A 22,396-nucleotide genomic window follows, 5' to 3' on the forward strand; every position below is an offset into this window, starting at 1 on the left:
AGTCCCATTTCATTCTTGACTTGCTTTCAGATGAATCCAACCAAGGTTGGAAGCCAATATGGCCACTGAAGGTAACACAAAAAGTGGTCATCATTTTAAAAGGGAACTTCTTATTGGTTGTTATAGGTTACTGTACAGCTTTGTAGCTTTTTACACATGGGGGTCTGGGCATTTGCTGTACCTCTTGATTGTTCTTTTACTAATGATCTCTTCCATATTTGCAACTAATGTAATGTAGAATGACGAATAAAGCTGGCCATAGACGCAAAGATCCGATCGTACGAATCGTGGATTCGTACGATTTTCGGACCATGTGTGGAGAGTCCCGTCATTTTTCGTCCGTCGGAGATCGGTCGTTTGGTCGATCGGACAGGTTAGAAAATTTCTGTCGCCTGCCGATAATATCTCTGCGTGTATTGCCGATCGTACGATTTTCAGAGGGAGACTGTCACTTGTGTTGTCAGACATAAGTATCGTACGATTGCTGTCAGGGGCAGAACATTGGGCGATCTGTTCTTATTTGATCGGAATGGTAAAGACTTTGATCTGAATGGTTAGTGGAGGGTCGGGAGATGGGAAAGTCCGATCGTACGTTGATTCGTACGATCGGATCTTTGCGTCTATGGCCAGCTTAAGGTGTAGCAGCTTTGCAAAAAAAATGCATTTACTTATACTTGAGAAAAAGTTGTAGTTACTTTTGTAACAGGAGTGACATTTAGGGGAACACGTCGCAAAAGTGCAGTTAACTTGACATTGCAGTTAAAGTGGAATACAATACAGTATGGGGTTTAGTAAAAGGCACTCAGTTTGCCCTGGAGCAGCAACCCATAGCAACCAATCAGCAGGTAGCATTTACTGGTCACCTGTTTAAAAGCAAACATCTTATTGGTTGCTATGGGTTACTGCTTCTGGCCAAACTTAGTGGCTTTTACTGCATATGGGGGTAAGTGTTTGTGTAAGAGAGTCTGCGCCACATTGAAAAACATCTTAATGACAGTTTAAGATTATTTACACCTCTATAAGCAAAAATGTTTTTTTTCCACAACGTGGAATGTATTGGCCAAATTAAATTGTCATTATGAATGCAAAGAAAATAATCTTAATAATGCTCAGACAAATGTGGGCAATTTGAAGATGTTAACGATGATTAGTAAACAGCAGGCTGGCACTGAACACTGGGAAATAGACAAAAGCCGTTAAAAATGTTTATTTAGGGAAAAAACATTTCCGATATACTCTCCCAAAAATGTATTTTGTGCCTAATGGCGGTGCCTCATCATCTTCCCGTGGCTCCTGGGATCTCCTGGGCAGGTTTAGAGTTGGCAGATGTGGATGTGTCACTTATGTAGACTGTGGATCTGTGGAAGAAAGGTCAGTCTCCTAAATCTAAAACACCTCCGATTTACATATTTAAAGTCTGAATATTACTGAAGCCTTCATTAATAAATACAAGTAAAATGTTCATAATACTTATTTATTGTAAGAAATGGCATACATATCAATATTTGTGTTGTGAACCAGCTTTCTTTTGGTAAATTTGGAATTAAACAAAGAAAACAACCAGAAAAATATACAAATTCCTGTTGCTGCGGCTGCTGCTGAGCATTTGCCTCAACACTCCCTCCCCCAATTCTGGTTGTTGTCAAGCTCCACCTCACACTTACAACACCAGTTTGTTCACTAGGGTCCAGAAGAGAACTGAAGTGGAACAGAGAAGATGCAGTTTCCATATTTAACTAAAGCTGAAAGGTTGCTAATAGGCAGGAGACCACCACTCCCAGCATGGGAAAACAGCTTTAAAATTGTGATTGCCATGCTGATCGGGTGACACCTCAGAGGACTAGTGCCAAATATATTAAAGCACATTAGGGGAAATTTACAATGTCCCACGCATTGTACGAAGTGCAAAAACAGGCCCCAATCGGCCATATTTTTGTACTTTGCCTACTGATTGGGGGATTGTATAAATAGTCACAGGCTGCTACACCCGATTTTGGAGCACAGAGACCTTCAGACTGTGCCTAGAATAGACTCTAGAATAGAGTACAGCCTGCATCAGACTGAGATTGATTCTAAAGGGGCAGACTGATGGAGGGAGACACGTAGGTGTCCTCCCTTCTTGCCTCCTACCTCCACCTAACTTGCATGTCAGTTGCATGGATCAGGGCCTGTTCTTAGAGTAAGTATATAATGACAGGGCTGGGCTGTGTCTCCAGAAACTGCTCTCTGCATGGAGCACCGGAGTTGTAAATATCCCCTATTGTCTGATTGAAGGATTGCCATTAGAGCTGAATCTAAATAACTGGATATTAAAGCATGCATGTATTCTTACTCACTTTCCCAGTCATCTAACACACAGTCTATATGAATGCATTTCAAATTAGATTCTCATTCACGGATTCACAGTAAAGAAGCAGAAGTTGCAGAACGGGCTATGATGGAACTGAAGAGAGCTTATATCACAGATGTCCAACCAGGCTTGCCACCTGACCAGCAGTAAATAAATAATAAAGCTTAGTGCCAATGTTATTTATAGGGAAGAAAGGAAAATTAAAGGAAGGCTAGTATTTTTTTCCAAAACAAATTGCAACTCCCAGCATTACCCAAAATATTAGGATGCTCCTTACACAGTGGCTTAGGATTTAGGATTCAATTATTGTGCTTATATGTTAAGGGCAGCATTACACAGACAGGCTGGCCATATTTGTAGGCTGTTACTAGGCCTGACTATGTAGTCCTATATATTTTTGGATCTTCTGAGTAAATTTCTAGCATATATAGACATGGAAAGTGCCTCGGTTGTTAGCGTCAATGTGTATGCATACTTATGTTTGTACACTAGCCCTATAATATACTATTCTTTACAGTGTGAGTCCTATATAGGCAGTCATTTATGGCGCCGGCCAACTGTAACATTGAAAAGATCCATAAACAAGGCTCAGCTAGAACAGTAACACAAAATGGCAGCCCTTTCATTCAGTAATATAAACATATTGTGTCCTGTGTTTTATGTACATTTATTTCAGCTCTTTTATTAGATTGCTGTGGAAAACAAAATGTGAGTAGAAAAATATTTAGGGAGCATATGGTTGAAGTGGCCACGAATGCGCAGTTAGCGGCCAACAGTCACCTACAAACTCCCCCGGGCTGGTTTGAGATATAAATGTTATGTGTATATACACAGAGCAACCACTGACAGATTCCCCCCCGGAAAGAAAAATTTTGTTGCGAATAGTATAAAAGACATACAGTTGGTAAAGTATTATAGAGTATGTTAACAGGCTATACAGTATATCAGGAGTGACCAGCCTGTGGCTCTCCGGCCACTGTGAACTGCAACTCCCAGCATTCACTAAAAGTAAAAGGCTGTGAGAGGCTTCTGGGAGTTTTAGTTCAACAGCTCTTATCAATGAGATTATTTACTTCATTGATTACCACATTCTGATTTGCTTGAATCTAAACCACACAAACTAATCATGGTTTTGGTAATGTTGGATTTAGAGCATCCATAATATAAAGTTCCCACTGAAAAAGTGGGTCAGCGGGCCCTATTATTCCAATGTTCTGCTGGGTTTCATATTCTGTTAATAAATGGCAGGAGCCAAGGAAATGCTGATCCCTGTATTTTCTGCATTAACAAAATACATATTCACTGAACCAAATGCATAAGAGCCTCTTCCTTTCCCTCCACTGCCACATGCTGTCAGCAGGAGGAACACTAAGGGAAGCACATGGAACAGAATAGCATTTGTGTATGTAGCCTTAGACATTATCCTCTTGAAGTGGTGGTTCACATTTAAATTAACTTTTAGTATGTTATAGAATGGCTAATTCTAAGAAACTTTTCAATTGGTCTTCATTATTTATTTTTTTATTGTTTTTCAATTATTTGCTCTTTCCAGCTGTCAAATGGGGGTCACTGAGCTCTGTAAGGCTACAAATGTATTGTTTTTATTAATCATCTTTCTATTTAGACCCTCCCCTATTCATATTCCAGTCTTGTATTCAAAATCAATGCATGGTTGCTAGGGTAATTAGGATCCCAGCAACCAGATTGCTGAAATGGCAAACTAGAGTAGCGTCGGGCTGGATGGCCCAGGGCCCAAATGGCCTGCAGCCTCAGGGGCCCCCCACACCAACCACCGAGCCCCCAGCCGCAAAGTTGCCTCTGCACTATGCCCCTCCCATCCCCGGAGCGCGCGCTCGCACATACAGTATCTCCTTCCAGCCGCAAAGTTGCCTCTGCACTAACCCCCTCCCACCCCTGGAATGCGTGTGTGATTATCTCTTCAGTGCAGCACATCCGGCTTCAGGGACAGAGGAAGTGCAGGGAGCGGGTCTGGGCTGACGGGGCCCAAAAGAGCCAAGGCCCATCGGGTTTTTTTCCGGTGTCCCGCTGGCCCAGTCCGCCCCTGAACTAGAGAGCTGCTAAATAAATGGGTGTCGCTGAGCTCATCTTAAAAACAGATGCTCATCTTTCTAATTAGGCCCTCCCCTATTCATATTACAGTCTTGTTTTCAAAATCAATGCATGGTTGCTAGGGTAATTTGGATCCTAGCAACCAGATTGCTGAAATGGCAAACTAGACAGCTGCAAAATAAAAAGCTAAACTCAAAAAACACAAATGATGAAAAACGAAAACCAATTGCAAATCGACTCAGAATATCACTCCCTACATCATACTAAACTGTAACTCAAAGATGAACAAACCTTTTAATAAATTAACTGTTTTGGAATGCTGCCCAAATGCATACTTCTGTATCAAGTGCTCATTATACATTTATTTTGCAAACTCAGTAAGGAACATTGTGCTCAATATACCTTTTATATTAGAAGCAATGATATCCAGCACTTGTAATTCCATCTGTTAATAACATAAAGGGAAGGAGAGTAAAATATATGTTTAGGTGCCTACCAACTGAATGTTTTCCATTGGAGAACAGACTGTACATATGAATTTAGATATACTGGTCTCTTTTTGAGGGTAGAAGCTAAGCCTTCTTAATCTTTAATATTCTAATTTTTTCACAATGGTGACTGGCTTGATTTTGGCATTTGTAATTTCTAAAAGTGAGGTCGTAGACTCTGTATCCACAATGCCTAAACATGCATTTGCCATGCGGTGCAGATATGTAACATCCCATGGCAACACAATTTCTTCTTTGGAATCAGTGAAGTTTATTGGATGAGTTTTCCACTATAAAGGGTTTCTGAGCATAATGTATATTCAGTATACTGTATGTTCAATAACCCTATTAATTTGAGATGAGTTGGAGTCCACACAAACATGCAAGAAATTACCGGCCAATGGGGAAAAAAAAGAGAAGATAGGTTGAATGGATGACCTTCTAGCACTGTTTAAATATACTTTTTTTTCATTCTGCCCTTCGAGTCTGTACAGGAACAGAGATCAATGCTGATTTATTTTATTCACTTTTTATTTGCATTTGCCATGGGTCTCAGTTCTTCTTGGTACAGACTCATGGGGCAGAATACAGTCTGTCCATGCTTGGGTTTCTGTGCAGGGGACATATAAAACTGCACTGCATGTTTAAACACTCATGGGAACAAAGCCTAATGGGTAACACTGATTAATCCATATGAAAATAAGCATTGCAGTCTCTGAGTAGTAGGAAACCTGATGATTGGCAGTTAGTAATAGCAAAGAAAATAAATGACCCTTACTCCAGAGTGTCAGTAAAACTGCTGCAGAAAGATAAAGTTGGGGAGAAGAGCTACTTTTCATATGGTTCTGTAATTTATGCAGTGGAACTTGTTGACACCAACATTTCATTCCTCTACCTCCAACAATTCTAAATTCAATAGCATTCTTTAGAGGGAGTGGGCAATACAGTCTGCTTTCCTTGGCAGTGACACAGCTTAGAAGTCCAAAGGTTTTCAGATCATCCTCTATCATACCTGGGTGCTCAGAGCATGCAACCCTCTAGATAAGCTTGGTGTACCCGCCATCATAAGCAGGGACCCTGGCTCTGTGTAGTGGGTGGGGGTGGAGGGAGGTCTCTCTCTGCCATTGCACATGCTATCTGCAGTTCGTATGTAGTATGGAGACCCATATGGGGAGTAGGCTGGTGACACCATAGTATGGGGCATATTGTCCAGGTGAGAAGAAGAGCAGTCATGGCAAGGAAAGTGGGAGTGAGTCCGGTGACCTGGAACCTCCTCTGCCTCGTCACGAAGCTCTTCTTTTTTACAGCAGTAATACTATAATAAAGAGAAAAAGTTTAATCATGAGAAATGTGTCATATTATGTGCTCTAAACCAAAATACATATGTCTGCCCAATGCAGCCATGAAATTGCTAAAATAAACGGAGATTCACTGGTCAGGCCAGGAATAGTTAATGACTATGACTGAGTATAACAGTACATTGAAGAGACCAACAGATCAGTGACCAACAGAGCAAAACAAAATGACAGCTACAAAGCACATATAAAGCATCTAAATTGTGTGTACAGTATAAAGGCATTTATAGGAATATTGAAAAATATTTAATCAATAATGGTTACAGGAAGAAAACAAAGACATTTACAATGGACAGAAGTGCAAGAACACTAAGATTGTGCTCTTACAGCTCATGCAAAGATCACTTCTGTCCTTGTCTCATTACCCTCTGCACCTCATACTGTATAGAATGAGTACAAATCTTAGATTCTGAAATTATGACATTATGGTTTTCACATGAAGGCAGAGCATAGAAGAAATAGTGAGCTGACAGCTGACATCAAGGAGCATATTTATACAGGAGGGGTAAAAAGTGTAGCAGAAATAACTTTTCCAGTGCCACTTTTTACACCACAATTTGCTAACTAAAACCCAGCCAAGTTTAAAAGTTTGGGTTAAAACACACTAAACATCCTGTTTAGGTCCTTGTACCAGGGTCAGCCACAAATTATTGCACTTCATTACAGAACTGTACAGATTTGCACCTGAATGTGAATGGCACACTGGTGGGTGCAAGTTGCAGCAGTGTGTTAGTATTAGGAGAAAGGATCAGGGCATCTCCTTTCATGCCCCTTAGCTACACAAGAAGACGCCCCTCAAGAGCACTCACCTTCCAACAGATTTGCCAACAAAAGCGCAACTGAAGCAAGGTTGAGTGGATTTGCATTAAAGGGATACTGTCAAGGGAAAACATGTTGTTTAAAAAAATAATCAGTTAAACGAGAAGGAAACCCAGTGGGCGCAAAACCCTCCCCCCCTCCCCTGTGTTGCTTCCCCTCCCTCCTCCCCCCTGGCCTACCTGTCCCGCTAGGCAAATGCCCCTAACTTGTTACTTACCCTTCTGCACAGGTCCAGTCTACGGAGTTCACAGGCGCCATCTTCTTCCAAGAGGTCTTCTTCCTGCTTTGACCGGCGCATGCGCAGTAGGAGCATTTCGTCGGTACGGATCTACTGCGCATGCGCCGAATGTCACGAATGAAATCGGAAAGCTTTGTGACATTCGGCATCCGTACCGGTAACTGTTCCTACTGTGCATGCGCCAGAAGACGCCGGTCAAAGCAGGAAGAAGACGCGCCTGGGAGAAGATGGCGACTGTGAACTCTGTGGACAGGACCTGCGCAGAGGGGTGAGTAACAAGTTAGGGGCATTTGCCCAGGGGGACAGGTAGGCCAGGGGGGAGGAGGGAGGGGGGGTAACACAGGGGAGGGGGAGGGGTTTTGCGCCCAGGGGGTTTCCTTCTCCTTTAATAGAGCTGCTCCAGCAGACTTCTGCACTGAAATCAGTTTTTCAAAAGTGCAAACTGATTTTTTATATTTAATTTTGAAATCTGACATGGGGCTTGAAATATTGTCAGTTTCCCAGGAGCTCCCAGTCATGTTACTCATGCTCTCATAAACTTCAGTTACTTATCGGTTCAGGAATCAAATCATGACAGAATCCCTTTAAAGGAGAAGGAAAGTCGTTTCACACTTAGGGGTGCCAAATGTTAGGCAACCCCAAGTGAATGTATTTACTTACCTGAAACCCTGGGCCGGTGCTCCTATCAGCAGAAAACTGCACCGGCCTGGGTTATTCCAGTGAGCGCCACAAAGCGATCATCTTCCGGCTTCTTCTTGCGGCTGCGCATGAGCATTAGAGTGAGATGCCGAACTTTAACTAAAAAGTCAGCTATTTCATTCTACTGCGCATGCGTCTGCCCCGGGAAATTTGAAAAAAAGAAGAAGCCGGAAGAGGATCGTTCAGTGGTACTCACGGGAATAACCCTGGGCTGGTGCTGTTTTCTGCTGATAGGAGCACCGGCCCAGGGTTTTAGGTAAGTAAATACATTCACTTGGGGGTGCCTGACATTTGGCACCCCAAGTGTGAAACAACTTTCCTTCTCCTTTAAGCAACCAGCAGAAAAAAAGTGCAAAGTGTATATAATTTTGCATCCACTGGAGCTCCCATAATATGTGCCTGTTGGTTCATAAATAAGCCCTTCTGTGTTGGGGTATTTCCTCAGTTTTGGTGGTTTACATACTTTGAAGCATCATTTTTAGTCTGTGGTATGCTATCTGCAGCCAAGGCAACCAAAACTAGCATTTATGTGCTGAACATATTTGTCTGTGTGTTTTCACTGCACATCATATATGTGACTGACCTGAAGTCTGCAGTAGCACAGAACCCCAATAATACACAGAAGTATGACGGTCGCTAGGATTCCTCCTGTGATGACTACAGTTCCAGCTGTCATCCGATCAATCCCCCATCAAACCTATAATAGGGAGAAAATAATTTCTAATATTTGTAACAAAAAAGTGTTCTAGAGTAAAACTTTTAATTTCTCCTCCCTGCCTTCCTTATAGGAGATAGCCAGGGAGGACAAGTGGAGCGCTGCACGATTGATCGTCGCCCTGTCGCCTTTTCTGAAGAGGAGCTGAAGCGGAGGGTCAACATTTAAAACAGAGGCTCAACTTTCTCGAGGTGGGACATAGGCTCCCCACATTCCGTTACTTTGCCATTGATCATATTTGGAGACCGGTCAAAATTGTTGCTCCAGAGGGAGGTTTTCTGGATTAAGAAGCTGAATACTTTGGTTCTGACTGGGCTAAACGAATATTGTTCCTCTCTGTTTTCTGAATCAGCATTAATGTTACATTGCTTTTTCCTCTGTTTTTTGAATTAGTGTTAATGATATTTTGTTATGAACTTTGTATCAACTATGTAATGCCAAAATTGATACATTCAGTGGAAATGATTTGATTTGTCGCTTCTTTATTCATTAAATAATTTACTTTCACCACAACATGGCTCCCAGTTTTCATCTAGTATCTAACATGTGTACACCAGGTTACCAGCACATAGTCTCCTACCTGCAAGTCACACACCTGTGGCAGTACCTGACAACTGGGATCAATGATCATTTTCACCAGTCAAGCCAGCCAAGAGTCAACCTTATAATCATTTATTGTAACCATTCCTGGAATAAATCGCATTTGCACAAATTGACATTGAAATCCCGATTATGACTGAGAGATGCACAAAAAATACAATGTATGTTTAAAAAGGCAAAAGGCATGAAGTCTTGAAACAGAAACCCCTTTCTCTGCAATACATATTGTAGAGGCACTAAGAGACTGAAGTATTAACAATGGCAGGTCAGCTTCAGGTGAATTGTGTAAGAAAACACAAGGGAGTTCTTTAAAGGAGAAGGAAAGGCTAAAATTAAGTAAGCTTTATCAGAAAGGTCTATATAAATACACCAGTAAACCCTCAGAGTAATGCTGCTCTAAGTCCTCTGTCAAAAGAAACACCACATTTCTTTCCTTCTATTGTGTACACATGGACTTCTGTATCAGACTTCCTGTTTTCAGCTGAAACCTCCAGGGCAGGGCTTGAGCATGCTCAGTTTGTTCCTCTCCCCCTCCCTCCTCCCATCCCTGCTGTAATCTGAGCTCAGAGCTGTAAGTGAGCAGGGAGAGACAGGAAGTGATGTCACACCAAGGTTATATGGCAGCTTCTATCCTAAATAAACAGAGACAGTGTCTAGAGCTGTTTACTCAGGTATGGTAAAGCATTCTGCAGAATAAATATAGTGTTATAGCTTGCACTAGTGAGGCTAATATGTTGGCAATAAACTGTCTTGGAGCTTTCCTTCTCCTTTAACTTGCCCTCAATGAATACAACAGAGGTGTTAGAGTTACAGCATCAACTCTGAACTCATGGCTCAGCTCAAACCAGCTGCCAATGGCTTATGATTTTCTCAGGCTCCCATCAGATATGGTGCCTATGGATCGGAGGAAAGCTGATGTAATTCCAATATTTAAAAAGGGATTTAAATCTCAGCTTTGCAATTACAGGCCTGTAAATATGACATCTGTTGTGGAAGGCTTTTAAGGATCACATTGAAGATTATATTCTGGAGTATGGCATTTTAAAAAATACTCGTCATGGTTTTATGAAAGATAGTCAGACAAATTTAATTTCTTTTTATGACGATGTAAGTAGGAAGTTGGGCAGTGGGGTTGCAGTAGATGTGATCTACTTTGATTCTTCATACACTACAACATAGACATTGCTTTTTAGGTCTCTTGGTATTAGTAATGCTGCTTGTATGTACACCGGAGAAACTGAAGAAGGGCTCTTAGTAGGGTGCCACATTATTCTGAATTGGGCACACTTTTATTTCAAAGGTAGGTTTCACTTTGGCAAATAGGTTGAACTTAATGTCTTTTTTCAACCTCATCTACTATGTTACTATGTAAATAATATAATTGTACTCTATGTAGAAATTGGAATGTTTTATCAGGACAGAGCACCACATTTATATTTGATATTGTTTTTTCAAGATGTCTGGGATATAATAGAACTGAAGCTAGATGTGCCTGAGCATTCCCATACACACACACACACACTTTATAAATAATAAATCACTGGCAGTTAGTTAAAGATCAGGTTATGGATGATCATGATCTGCATTCAAATCCCCCACATTTCCAGCATTAAGTCCGGCTTGTTAGTGGTCTGTCTGTTTTGTGGTTTGTGAAAGTTTAAAAAGAGGCTGTTAAGTATTGTTTAATCCCCTAAAGGCCCCTGTATGGTACAGAGCGGAGTGGAAGATGCCAGAATGCAGTGAAGCACATGCTATATATAAAGTGAAGGATACAAATGGCTAACACTCTCCGAACATCAGTCAAGAACATCTTTTCTACCCAGGGATTTGTAGCAGCAGCTGACCTGAGACTATGTGTAGAAACACAGGTCAGACTATTCCAATCAACAGTATTGCTAATAGTCTTCTCCCATCTAATGCACTTTGACTCATTACTCTGGCTCTGCTGTATAAACTTAACTGCAGGAACAAATAATATATTGTATTGCTGTCTGTATTCACCTACTTTATCCTTTTTTGGGAAAGAAAAGACCTGCTGTATTCATGGAATGTTGACCTGATGGAATCGGCCATCAGCCATAGCTGCAACTGGGCGGGACACTATCTCAAACACTAATTTTGCAGAAAGTTATTGTTGGTGTGTGCGTGTGCCATGGTACAGGTATAGCATCCATTATCCAGAAACCTGTTATCCGGATAGCTCTAAATTACAGAAAGGCCATTTCCCGTAAACTCGATTTTAAGCAAATAATTCGCATTTTAAAAAGATTTTCTTTATCTCTGTTATAATTAAACAGTATATTGTGCTTGAGCCCAGCTAAGACATAATTACTCCTTACCAGAAGCAAAACAACACTATTGGGTTTATGTAATGTTTAAAAACTATGAAAAAATTCCTTATCCGGAAAACCTCCAATCCAAGCATTCTGGATAACAGGTCCCATACCTGTATTTATTTTATTCAGTGGTGGCGGCCCAATTATCCAATATGCCTAATAATTGGAACACAAATAATACATAAATCATAATGTCATACAAGGAGTTTAGCTGAGCCCTTGAATGGCATAGAAGCGACAAAAGCCCTTAGAGGGCCACATCTGATCTGCAGGCCTCTTGCTGGACAACCCTGACCTAATTAATTTTAGGCAGAGAGCCATATAGTTAAAGGGATACTGTCATGGGAAATCTTTTTTTCAAAACGCATCAGTTAATAGTGCTACTCCAGCAGAATTCTGCACTGAAATCAGTTTCTCAAAAGAGCAAACAGATTTTTTTTTAATTTAATTTTGAAATCTGAGATGGGGCTGGACATATTGTCAGTTTCCCAGCTGCCCCAAGTCATGTGACTTATGGTCTGACAGACCTGGCACTCTTTATTGCTGTACTGCAAGTTGGAGTGATATCACCCCTCCCCCCCCAAGCAGCCTAACAACAGAACATTTTGGAAGGTAACCAGATAGCAGCTCCCTAACACAAGATAACAGCTCCCTGGTAGTTCTAAGAACAGCACTCAATAGTAAAATCTAGGTCCCACTGCAACACATTCAGTTTCATTTAGTAGGAGAAACAGCAGTCTGCCAGAAAGCAGTTCCATCCTAAAGTGCTGGCTCTTTCTGAAAGCACATGACCAGGCAAAATGACCTGAGATTGCTGCCTACACACCATTACAACTAAAAATATACTTGCTGGTACAGGAATTAAATTTTATATTGTAGAGTGAATTATTACAGTGTAAACAGTGTAATTTAGAAATAAAAAATACATCATAAAAATCATGACAGAATTCCTTTAACAGCAGTCGATAGTGATTAATGCACATTACTCCATAAACCCCCATTTGCTGTGCAAATATATTTTTAAAATAACCTTTTGCGCACTTATCTTACCCAAAAGATGGAAAATTTGGTCCAAAGGACAGAGCACCACACTCAATGGGGCAAGGAAAACCTGTACTGTACTGACCAATTTTTTATGTTTTGTACCTTATCCCCCACCATAAATGAGCTGTCACATGCTTTACCAATGAAGCGAGAAGCCTTAAAGCACAAAGAATGTGTATATTAAACCAAACCTGGAGGAATATCTATAGTAATAAGTCAAACCAACAAGTCCAGTTGATTTGACTTATTACTATAGACATATCATGGCCTGGATGAATAAGAACCTTTACAGACAACCTGGAGGAATGTTTTGTCAAACTTAGGGCTTGGGGTGGCGATTACTTTGGGCCCAGAAATGTTCAATGTAAATATTACTTTACTAAATATAATCCCAATTACACATACAGGGCTCCCCCTTATAACAAACACTTTAAACTATATCCATTCAGTGAAATGTAACCTTCTTAATAATGCTACATTCATATTATAATGGTAGTTTCAGCCAGAGTTTCAAGAAGACAGCAGAATGAGGGAACACTATTTCAATAGTAGCAGACCTAGTGATTAATCTGGGGCTCCAGATTTAAAAAGTGAGCACTAACTCTATGCAACCCTGCCCTTATCCTAAACTGAGAGCTCAGGCTTGGATCCCTGGCCATCTCTAGCTCTGCTGCTCTCCAGAGAATAATACAATGAATAGCAGTAGGCAGTTTTAACCCAGTGCTATTTCTAATCACACAGAGTGGATCATAAACCCAAACAAAATTCTTGTGGGAACTATTAGCAGAAACCAGTTGAATAGATGCGGTTGCTTATATACACCACACAGACATTCTGCTGAAACCTCACCTGCTGATACTACTGCAATTACACAACACAGAGTTCTCAATGTCCTGCTTCATAAAAATGGATGTGAGCAAGCACAGAATAGAATAATGGGTCAGCCGTGTGGTTAATAGGAATGCTGCTCTGATGGAGAATTCTAGGGGATGCCGGCACCACTGAAGAGATTCCCCTTAGTTCAGGTTCATTATGAGCAGATACTGCAATTCATTATTCAAATGATTCAATAAGATCCATATCACACACATTTAGGTTTCACAATTCTTCTCTTTAAATAAAATTCTCAATCCAAGATATCGTCACTGCACTGAAGGGACCAGATGCACCTGTGTTTAGCCATAGGCACTTGAGAATCACAGGCAACCGAGCCAACAACACAATGTCAAACAGGGAGAAGAGATTTCACATGAATAAAGCAGAAGCCCCCACAGTGCAGATCATTCAGGGCACACAAGGCCAGATGATAGGGGCTGCCATTATGGTGAATATTTTCACAAAACCATGATGTAATAGAATAAGGCAGAATGGAAGTTAAATCGACAGAAGAAATGTGAATATATATATATATAGAAATATCAGAGGGAAGGAGGTTTTGGCTAAGAGGAAGAGAAAATAAGGTCAGTACTAGTACTTACAAATATAAAATATTCTGGATGAGATGTGATCCACAGCAGGGGCGTCTTGTCCTGAGGAAGATATTAAACCTATTTTAATGTGTCCCAGGGTAGCTTTGCTGCAGCAATTCCATTACACAGGGAGGTCAGTGAAACCTCTACTCCTAGCTGTGCGCAGCTGCTTGTGTATGTGGCATAGACAGAAACATGGGCAAGTGGTGGTCTTGCTGCTGCCGCTGTTGCCTCCCCTCCCCCAGCATTGGGGCTCGTCCAATGAACTGAGATAATGTAGGAAATACTGGGAGATCTACCCCTTCCTGCATCAGCCTTGCAGTGCGGACCCGAACGGCAGCTGGCTAATCATCAATGAGGGAATGTGATTAGAGATTGAGTCGGCTGCTGCTATTGCGCCAGTGCGCGCTGATTAGCGGAAGGAGCGACGTACAAAGTGCGCAGAATAAGAGTCACACATATAGTCCAGTCACCTGCAGCCTCAGGCTGCTCTGTCCTCTGTCCAAGGTACTGAATTCTCCATCCATTCACCGTAGTGTTAGCGGGTGCCGAATCCTTGCGCGTTTTTACTTCACCTCATCTGCTTTTATTCAAGCGCTTGTGCGACTTCTCCAACGGCTCAAACATTACTGCTAATATCGAACAAGCACAATACCAAACTGGGTGTTAGCTGCGGGGCTGGTTTTTGTTTATTACTTTATTAAAGGGAACACAGCATTATATCATAATAAGTAGAAGTATGAAGATTAATAACAGGGGCTTAACAGTACAGAGAAAGCAGACCCTGCAGCTGCAGAGGGCTCAGGAGGTATAGGGGCCCCACGAGGCACTAATTCATATATTATTTCAATAAATACAGGCAATAGAGGGCAACCTCTAGACATTTTGGGGGCCTGAATAATAATTTGCTGTGGGGCCCAGTAATATCTAGTTACGCCGCTGATTAATAAAGTTCTTGGTGTAGCCTTACCAGTATGTTTGAATGGCCAATGAAAAGAACATTCATTGAATGAAAAATAAGATATGGGGCTTTTATCAATAAAAAAAAAATTGAGTTTTGCGGTGGCAAATTTGTTTTCTCATATGGGAAAAAGATGAACTCTCCCAGCAAACAATCTGCTGCTTGTCTTCCAGATCAACCAATGGGATCACAGGCTGAAATGGACAATTTCCAACCTGAGCTATTGGGAGAAAGCTATCTAGACAGTATTGTATTGATCAGGGACAGAACTAGGGGTAGGCAGAAGAGGAACCTGCCTGGGGTGCAATCATAAGGGAGCACTGGGCAGGTACCCGTTTAAGGAGAAACAAACTCCTTATAAAAAAAAACCCTACCCCCTACCCTACATAAACCCCCCTCCCTCCCCCCCCCCAGCCTAGCTCATATCCAGGGCAAAAGCCCCTAACTTTTTACTTACCCCTCAATGCAGATTCAGGGATTGGAGCTCACAACAGCCATTTTCCAGGTCTTCGCGTCTTCTTCTGGCAATTTTGCAATTTCCATCCATTTCGGAAATTGCCCCAACTGCACATGCGCTGATCCAGAGGTCTCATTCTCAGATCACCTAAAACCCGAAAGATGGCTGCCAGGAACTCGATCCCTGAATCTTCACCGAGGATAAGGGGTTTGTTTCTCCTTTAAAGGGTCTACTGCCTACCCCTAGTTTGTGTTCACTGTGTTCCTCTGTCTTTTTCCTAATATAGTATGCAGGGCTGGATTTACATAGTGGGCACCCCTAGGCCCACTGCCGTTCGTCGACCCTGTCCCCTCCCCTTTATTCGTGCAAATTTTCATCATCTGGACTGGAGCAATGGGTATTGTCGCACGGGAAATTAAAAAAATTATTGTACCCAGTGTTTTTGAACCAATGTGTGTGTGGTTGGGCAGCATGCCGCCCCCCTAAAATCCTGCTGCCCTAGGCCTGGGCCTAGGTGGCCTTTCCACAAATGCGGGCCTGATAGTATGGCCCTGGCTAGTTTTTTCTTCATAGATGATAAGAACATATAAATAATGTATGTTTCCTTTATCCGTTTTCCCCACTATAATTCAAGCATCACAACAGTTATAGGAACCTATTCTCATACATATATAGGTTCCACACAAGCCTTAATGTAACTATAGTTTCAGATTTTTCCTGTCAAACACCAGGACAGTGCTGGATTTAAAGCTGGTGTGCCCTCTAGGCCATTTGCACCCTATCTCAACCTTGCACCCCTCCACTCGCACTCACCCTCTCCCACTCACATGCCCCGAACCCACTCTCTGCTGCTCCCCTGGAGCTGTTCCCCTGATCACCAGCACTTCTTAATTTCAGATGTGGCCAGTGGGTGGCATGCCTTCCCCTGACCTTTGCTGCCATAGACCCATGCCTTTGTGGCCTGCCCAGAAATTCGGGTCTGATTGGAGCCCTTTCAATTACTGAATCAATCTTTAGGGAGTATTCTTAATGTTTTCTAGTCTGTACATACACAAGCTAAAAACATAACCAAGCATTTTAAACTTTGTATACATTACTCCAGATTTGTAGCAATGTTCTTAAAGGGGTTGTTCACCTTTAAATTAACTTTTAGTATAATATATAGAGTGATATACTGATACAATTTGCAATTAGTTTTTTATTATTTATGTTTTTTAACTAGGTCTGTGCACTCAGAGCACAAAATGGATGCCTAGGTGCTGGAACTTGAACATCAATAGTAGTAGAGTAACGAAAGAGTCCGCACACACAGGTCTTTTTTGTAAGAAAAAAATGTTGTTTATTCAACGTTTCGGCTCAGGAAGACGGCTCATGTAGCTGAGCCAAAATGTTGAATAAACAAGATATTTTTCTTACAAAAAAGACCTGTGTATGCGGACTCTTTTGTTACTATATATATATATATATATATATATAAAACCAACACCAAGGTTTACACTGGAATGGCAAGTGCCTTCCAACCATTACATCTTCATCACCACTTACATTAAAGCAGTACATAGTTGTACAAACCACAAATCCACTGATCCGTTGTCATTACTGTAGCATGACATTTTTAGTTTAAGGATTTAGCTTGTCTTAAGAAATATCTCATTCATAGCAGATATGCCCAGACACTTCAAGCATGGACCAACAGCTCTAAAACCAAGGCTACAGCCGGCAGTCTATAAATAACTGCATATTACAAGCCAGAACTTACCCAGAAGCAAATATTAAGAATAGACAGCAACCCAGATCTTTCAAGTAGTTCCATATCATCCTCAACTAAAATGAAATGGTAACAGTAATACCAATATTTTATATGGACGCTAAAATGAAGACTGTGAAAATAAATCATTAAAAAGGAAGTTAACTTTTAGTATAATGTAGAGTGATATTCTGAGAAACTTTGTGATTGATTTTCATTTTTTATTTTTTGAGGTTTAAATGTTTTTATTTAGCTGCTCTCCGGTGTGCAATTTCAGCAAGCTGGTTGCTATGGTCCAAATTACTCTAGGAACTATACATTGATTTGCATAAGAGACTGGAATATAATTAGGGCAGGGTCTGAATAGCAATATGGGCAATAGAAAGTAGCAATAACAATACATTTGTAGCCTTACAGAGCATTTGCTTTTTAGATGGGGTCAGCGACCCCTATTTTAAAACTGGAAAAAAGTCAGAATAAAAAGGCAAATAATGCAAAACTATAAAAAACAAACAATGAAGATCAATGGAAAGTAGCTTAGAATCAGCTATTCTATAACATACTAAAAGTGAACCTAAGGGCCCTTACATATGGGTGTTTTGAACTGCGCTCCCCTGCGTTCCAGTTTCATGCGTTCAGCTGCAGGGGAGCACAGGAGTAAACGCACGCCATTACTGTCAAATGGGCTGTACTCACACAGATGCATGTAAACACCAAACGCAGGTTGAGATGCAGCATGTTGCATTTTACCTGCGTTGGCGCTTACATGCGCCTGTGTGAGTACAGCCCCCTTGACAGTAATGGCGTGGGTTTACTCCTGCTCAAAACACCCATGTGTAAGGGCCCTAATAGCGAACCACCCCTTTAAGTAGCTGCATAAAATGTGGGACATTTGTCTATAAAGTCCATAAACGGAGTACATAGAAACTAGAATTTATATACTACTTATATATATATATATATATATATATATATAATATTGTGTGTTACTTAAGCAACTAGAAAGAATGGCATAAACCAAGACACAGTGGCAATTTTGAGATAAGGGATGGAAGTGGAAGTCTGGGTAACTGCAGAGTCAATAATCCAGTTGTATGTCTTGCAGCTGTTATATAACAATGGGGGAAATCATGCAAATAAACCATTCTTATTAATAAGGCACATTTTCTACTGCTGTCATAATGAATTTGGGAGTGGGGAATGGAGACTAGATCACATGTGCACATGAATGCCCTTGGAGGAACAATGCAGGCTCAAGTCATTCCATCGTCAATCTAATTTGTTACCTTAGGAAAGGCTGAAAGCTAATTATATAAGGCTGCACACAGCAGCTGGTGCTAGTTATCACCCGAGTCTCTTTGCACAGGGCACAGGATTGTAATTGAATGTGTATATTTCTTTTCTGGTATAACAACATCTGTAAAAAGTCAGCTGCATTAACCATTTAAAGAAAGCAGTTATTCGATGTGGTGCTCATTTTCAGTAGTATACAATATTGTAGCACAAGGCACGGCAGAACTATAACATGCCATTGTGACTGCTGTTTTTTTCAAGACAAAGCATCAGAACTCTACTGATATTTCCTTCTATTTCAGAAATTAGGAAACAAATTAAAACAACAGACACAATTTGCTAGTGATCTGGTTACATTCTTTTTTCTGCTACTCTTTTTCTACCATTCTTATTTGCTCTGCCATATGGTACTGAAAGCATAAATTCTTTATTTCTTGAGGATATTTCATTCTATTGTAAACATCGGATATTTTGTTGGCAGTGCAAATCATAGCTAGTGGTGCTCTTCTACTGAAACATATGGAAATGATTTGCCTCCTGGTGAAATGCTGTTAGACACTGCAAGAGACATCGGCAAATCTACTTTTCACTTTCAATAATATCAGTCCTCAAGAAATGTCAGACCCATTGCTAATGGAAGCTGAAATAACTGTATATCATATCTGATCTGTGGGAGATCTGATACTTCTCCTTTACTACACTGGTTATGGCATTATGGTATTGCCATTGTGTCCATAGGAGATAAAGAAACTGCTGAAAAAGAAGACATGCAGACATATTTACTGGGGAAAAAATACTTTTTTCAATTGCTTTCGGACAGATTTTGTAATATTAAAGTTAAGGGCTTATTGCATGAAAAGCACAAAGCTGTTTTAAGGATGTTTTGTAAATAAACATTTACATTTTTACATTTATCGTTTACCTATGCAGTTCTATGCAGGTGCCACTTTCCATTTTGTTGTACTTTAAGTTTCGTGCAGCTGAGGGTGGAAGATTAGGTTGCTGGGGTGCCACAGCATTACAGGTTTTTAGATTTTTCAGTCCAGTCCTGAGTGTTAATGAAACTACAGGTAAATGCAGTAGAAATGTATGCACTTGCTTCTCTGCTCTTCTCTACCTTCCATTATTCCTCCTGCACATTATCTATGCAGTTTTCTCTTGTAGGGTCTGCCTGGCTACCCATTATATGCCTTTTATACAGCCGATATTCTGCCATCCCTTCTATGTGCCTTAGCCGCCTCAAGTCTTTTTATTTCAGAAACCATACCTGGAGTACTGTACAGTAGCTACATCTGTACTGTATACTATATCTGGCTCATTGTACAGTAGCTGTATATGTACAGTATAATATATCTTCTACATTTTGTGAATCCACTGACTAATTGAGTGTATAAAATATATTAATAAATAATTATATATATAAAATATATTCTTAACTCGCTCATTTAACAATAACACAAAGAAGCATACTTGGGGTATTAGGGTAGGACTCCACAAGCGTTTTTTTTGCGATCCAACGCGCTGCGACAAAACACATGCGACAATTCGAATTGTCGCATGGTGTTGCAGCATGGATCCGACGCGACACGACTGTCTGCATCCAACAGTCGGATCAACGCTGCGACACCATGTGACAATTCTATCTCTTACCTTATTTTTGTCACATGCAACAATTCGCATGCGTTTTGTCGCAGCGCGTCGGATCGCGACAAAATCGCTCGTGGAGTCCTACCCTCATAGAGACAAAATATACAGCAAATATACATTGGACTAGTTTCCTAACACTTAGCACGCAATTGGCAAGTACTGTATATTTGATCAGTGTACTTAAAATTAAATGCAATACCTGACATCCTGAGATGTATGTGTAGCTGCCTAGAAAAATATTTCCCAGCATTTCTTAAGAGTCACAAATACAAATGTTTCCTGCCCCAAAGATCTTCCAGCCTTGGTATAGTGGTGGTGATTTACAAACCAAGAACAAATACTGATGTTCATCTGATTTCCAGGTGACTCCATAGAACTGAATGAGCACAGCAACTTTCTATATACTGTATGTTTTTTTATATTGCAGACTCATTTTTCTGTTATCCTTTGCTTGAAAGGGAGCCACAATAGAGATTTTAACATGGAGAGGGTAGGGCAATGATGAGAGCATTGAGAGACAAACTAAATGTGCAGAGCTGTGGAGTCGGAGTCGTGGAGTTGGAGTCAGAAGCAATTTTGGGTATATGGAGTCGGAGTTCCCAAAAATGACTCCAACTCCTAATATGTTTAAATACAAGCACTGAAAATAATCAAATCAGATGTAAGAGCTTCTACGAAGGAGGATATTGCAGAAGCAATTCTGTTTCTAAGAACAATACTGGATTGTATTTAACAGCTATTCTACAGCTACTGTATATGCCAGGTTCAGTTAATATATAAGTTGTTTTATGGTTTCCACATTTTTTGGTTTATGTAGTTTAACTTTGATTTTGTTTTAGAATTACCAAATGATATGGTTTATATTTTTGAGCTTTGGCAGTGATAAAATGCCTTGTAAATTGTGTATTTAACTTCTTTCAATCAACATGGAAATTACATTAGGAACATTACCAACAAAAAATTAAAGTGTTCTAAAGTAATTAACATATAATGTAGTGTTGCCCTGCACTGGTAAAAGCTGTGTATTTGCTTCAGAAACACAACTATAGTTTATATAAACAAGCTGCTGTGTAGCCATGGGGGCAGCTATTCAAGCTAGAAAAAAGGAGAAAAGGTACAGGTTACTTAGCAGATAACAGATAAGCCCTGTCAAACACAATGGTGTTTTGTCTGTTATCTGCTAAGTAACCTGTCTTTTCTCCTTTTTTCAGTATCTTGAATGGCTGCTGCCATATCTACACAGCAGCTTGTTTATATAATAAACTATATTATATTTTTTCTGAAGCAAACAGTACATTATATTTTATTTGCTTTGATACACTTTAAATTTTTGGTGTTACTGTAAAAAACAGAGGAGTCAGAGGTATCTTAAACTGAGGAGTCAGAGGATTTATGTACCAACTCCACAGTCCTGTAAATGGGGCCATACATGGGCTGATAAAAAAAACTGGCAATGGGTCAAGTTGGCAGTTTATAAGCACACGTATGGGGACCTCTGACAGGCCTGCCTGACTGATATGTGGCCAAAATTGGGGCTGATGTTGATCTGCAAGTTTGAAAATCAGCATCGACTTGTTGATCTGGAGAAAGATCTGATTGTTTGGCAACCTGAGCTGAACTTTCAGTGTATGGCCACCTTATGTCAGGATCAAACAATCAAAAGAAGGGGAGGAGACTTTAAAAGGGTGAGATCTATAAGGATTTCAATCTGTTGGTGGTTTGAATCTAGTCTGCTTTTGAAGAAAGCAGACTAGAAATGATGTGGCTCCAGATAGTAATCACCATCCACAGTGGATCCAGAGCATCTCTCTCAGCCAAATGTGTAGGGTAAAGAAAAACTGTACAGATTCAGAAAAAGTCTCAAACAAATAGAGTTTATTAGTGAAGGATTCAAGGATAGAGGCTATAAGAAGGAATGGATTAAGAAATCACAAGAAAAAGTTGCCATAATTGACAGACAAGACCTTATAAAAAGGAAGATAGAGAGGGAGAAGATAGTCAAGAAATTATATTTTCCACCACTTACAATCCCCTGGCCAAAAATATAGGAAAAATAATCAAAAAACATTGGGGAATATAACAGTGTGACGAAACCCTAAGAAATGTAA

At 40.5% G+C, this 22,396-nt stretch overlaps 1 protein-coding gene across 1 annotated transcript; it reads right to left on the reverse strand.

The window, feature by feature from the left end:
- Nucleotides 1-1,227: 1,227 nt before the first annotated feature.
- Nucleotides 1,228-14,703, reverse strand: LOC108714365 (protein FAM163A). The gene is made up of 4 exons (XM_018258528.2): nt 14,193-14,703; nt 8,603-8,716; nt 5,921-6,223; nt 1,228-1,358 (listed from the first exon to the last, which is right to left on the reverse strand). Exons 2-4 carry the CDS (start codon nt 8,693-8,695, stop codon nt 1,338-1,340), a joined length of 417 nt encoding a protein of 138 aa, XP_018114017.1. The 5' UTR covers nt 8,696-8,716; nt 14,193-14,703; the 3' UTR covers nt 1,228-1,337.
- Nucleotides 14,704-22,396: the final 7,693 nt, after the last annotated feature.

Source organism: Xenopus laevis, chromosome 4L (assembly GCF_017654675.1).
Source record: "Xenopus laevis strain J_2021 chromosome 4L, Xenopus_laevis_v10.1, whole genome shotgun sequence".
NCBI lineage: Eukaryota > Metazoa > Chordata > Amphibia > Anura > Pipidae > Xenopus > Xenopus laevis.

Bases quoted from the DNA above. Each gene is read 5' to 3' on its own strand.
- LOC108714365 (XM_018258528.2), bottom strand. From the start codon at position 8,695: ATGACAGCTGGAACTGTAGTCATCACAGGAGGAATCCTAGCGACCGTC. The intron at 6,224-8,602 runs GTCAGTCACATA...TCTTTATTATAG, and splicing joins TGTGCTACTGCAGACTTCAG to TATTACTGCTGTAAAAAAGA. The intron at 1,359-5,920 runs GTATGATAGAGG...TTTCTTCCACAG, and splicing joins TGCATGCTCTGAGCACCCAG to ATCCACAGTCTACATAAGTG.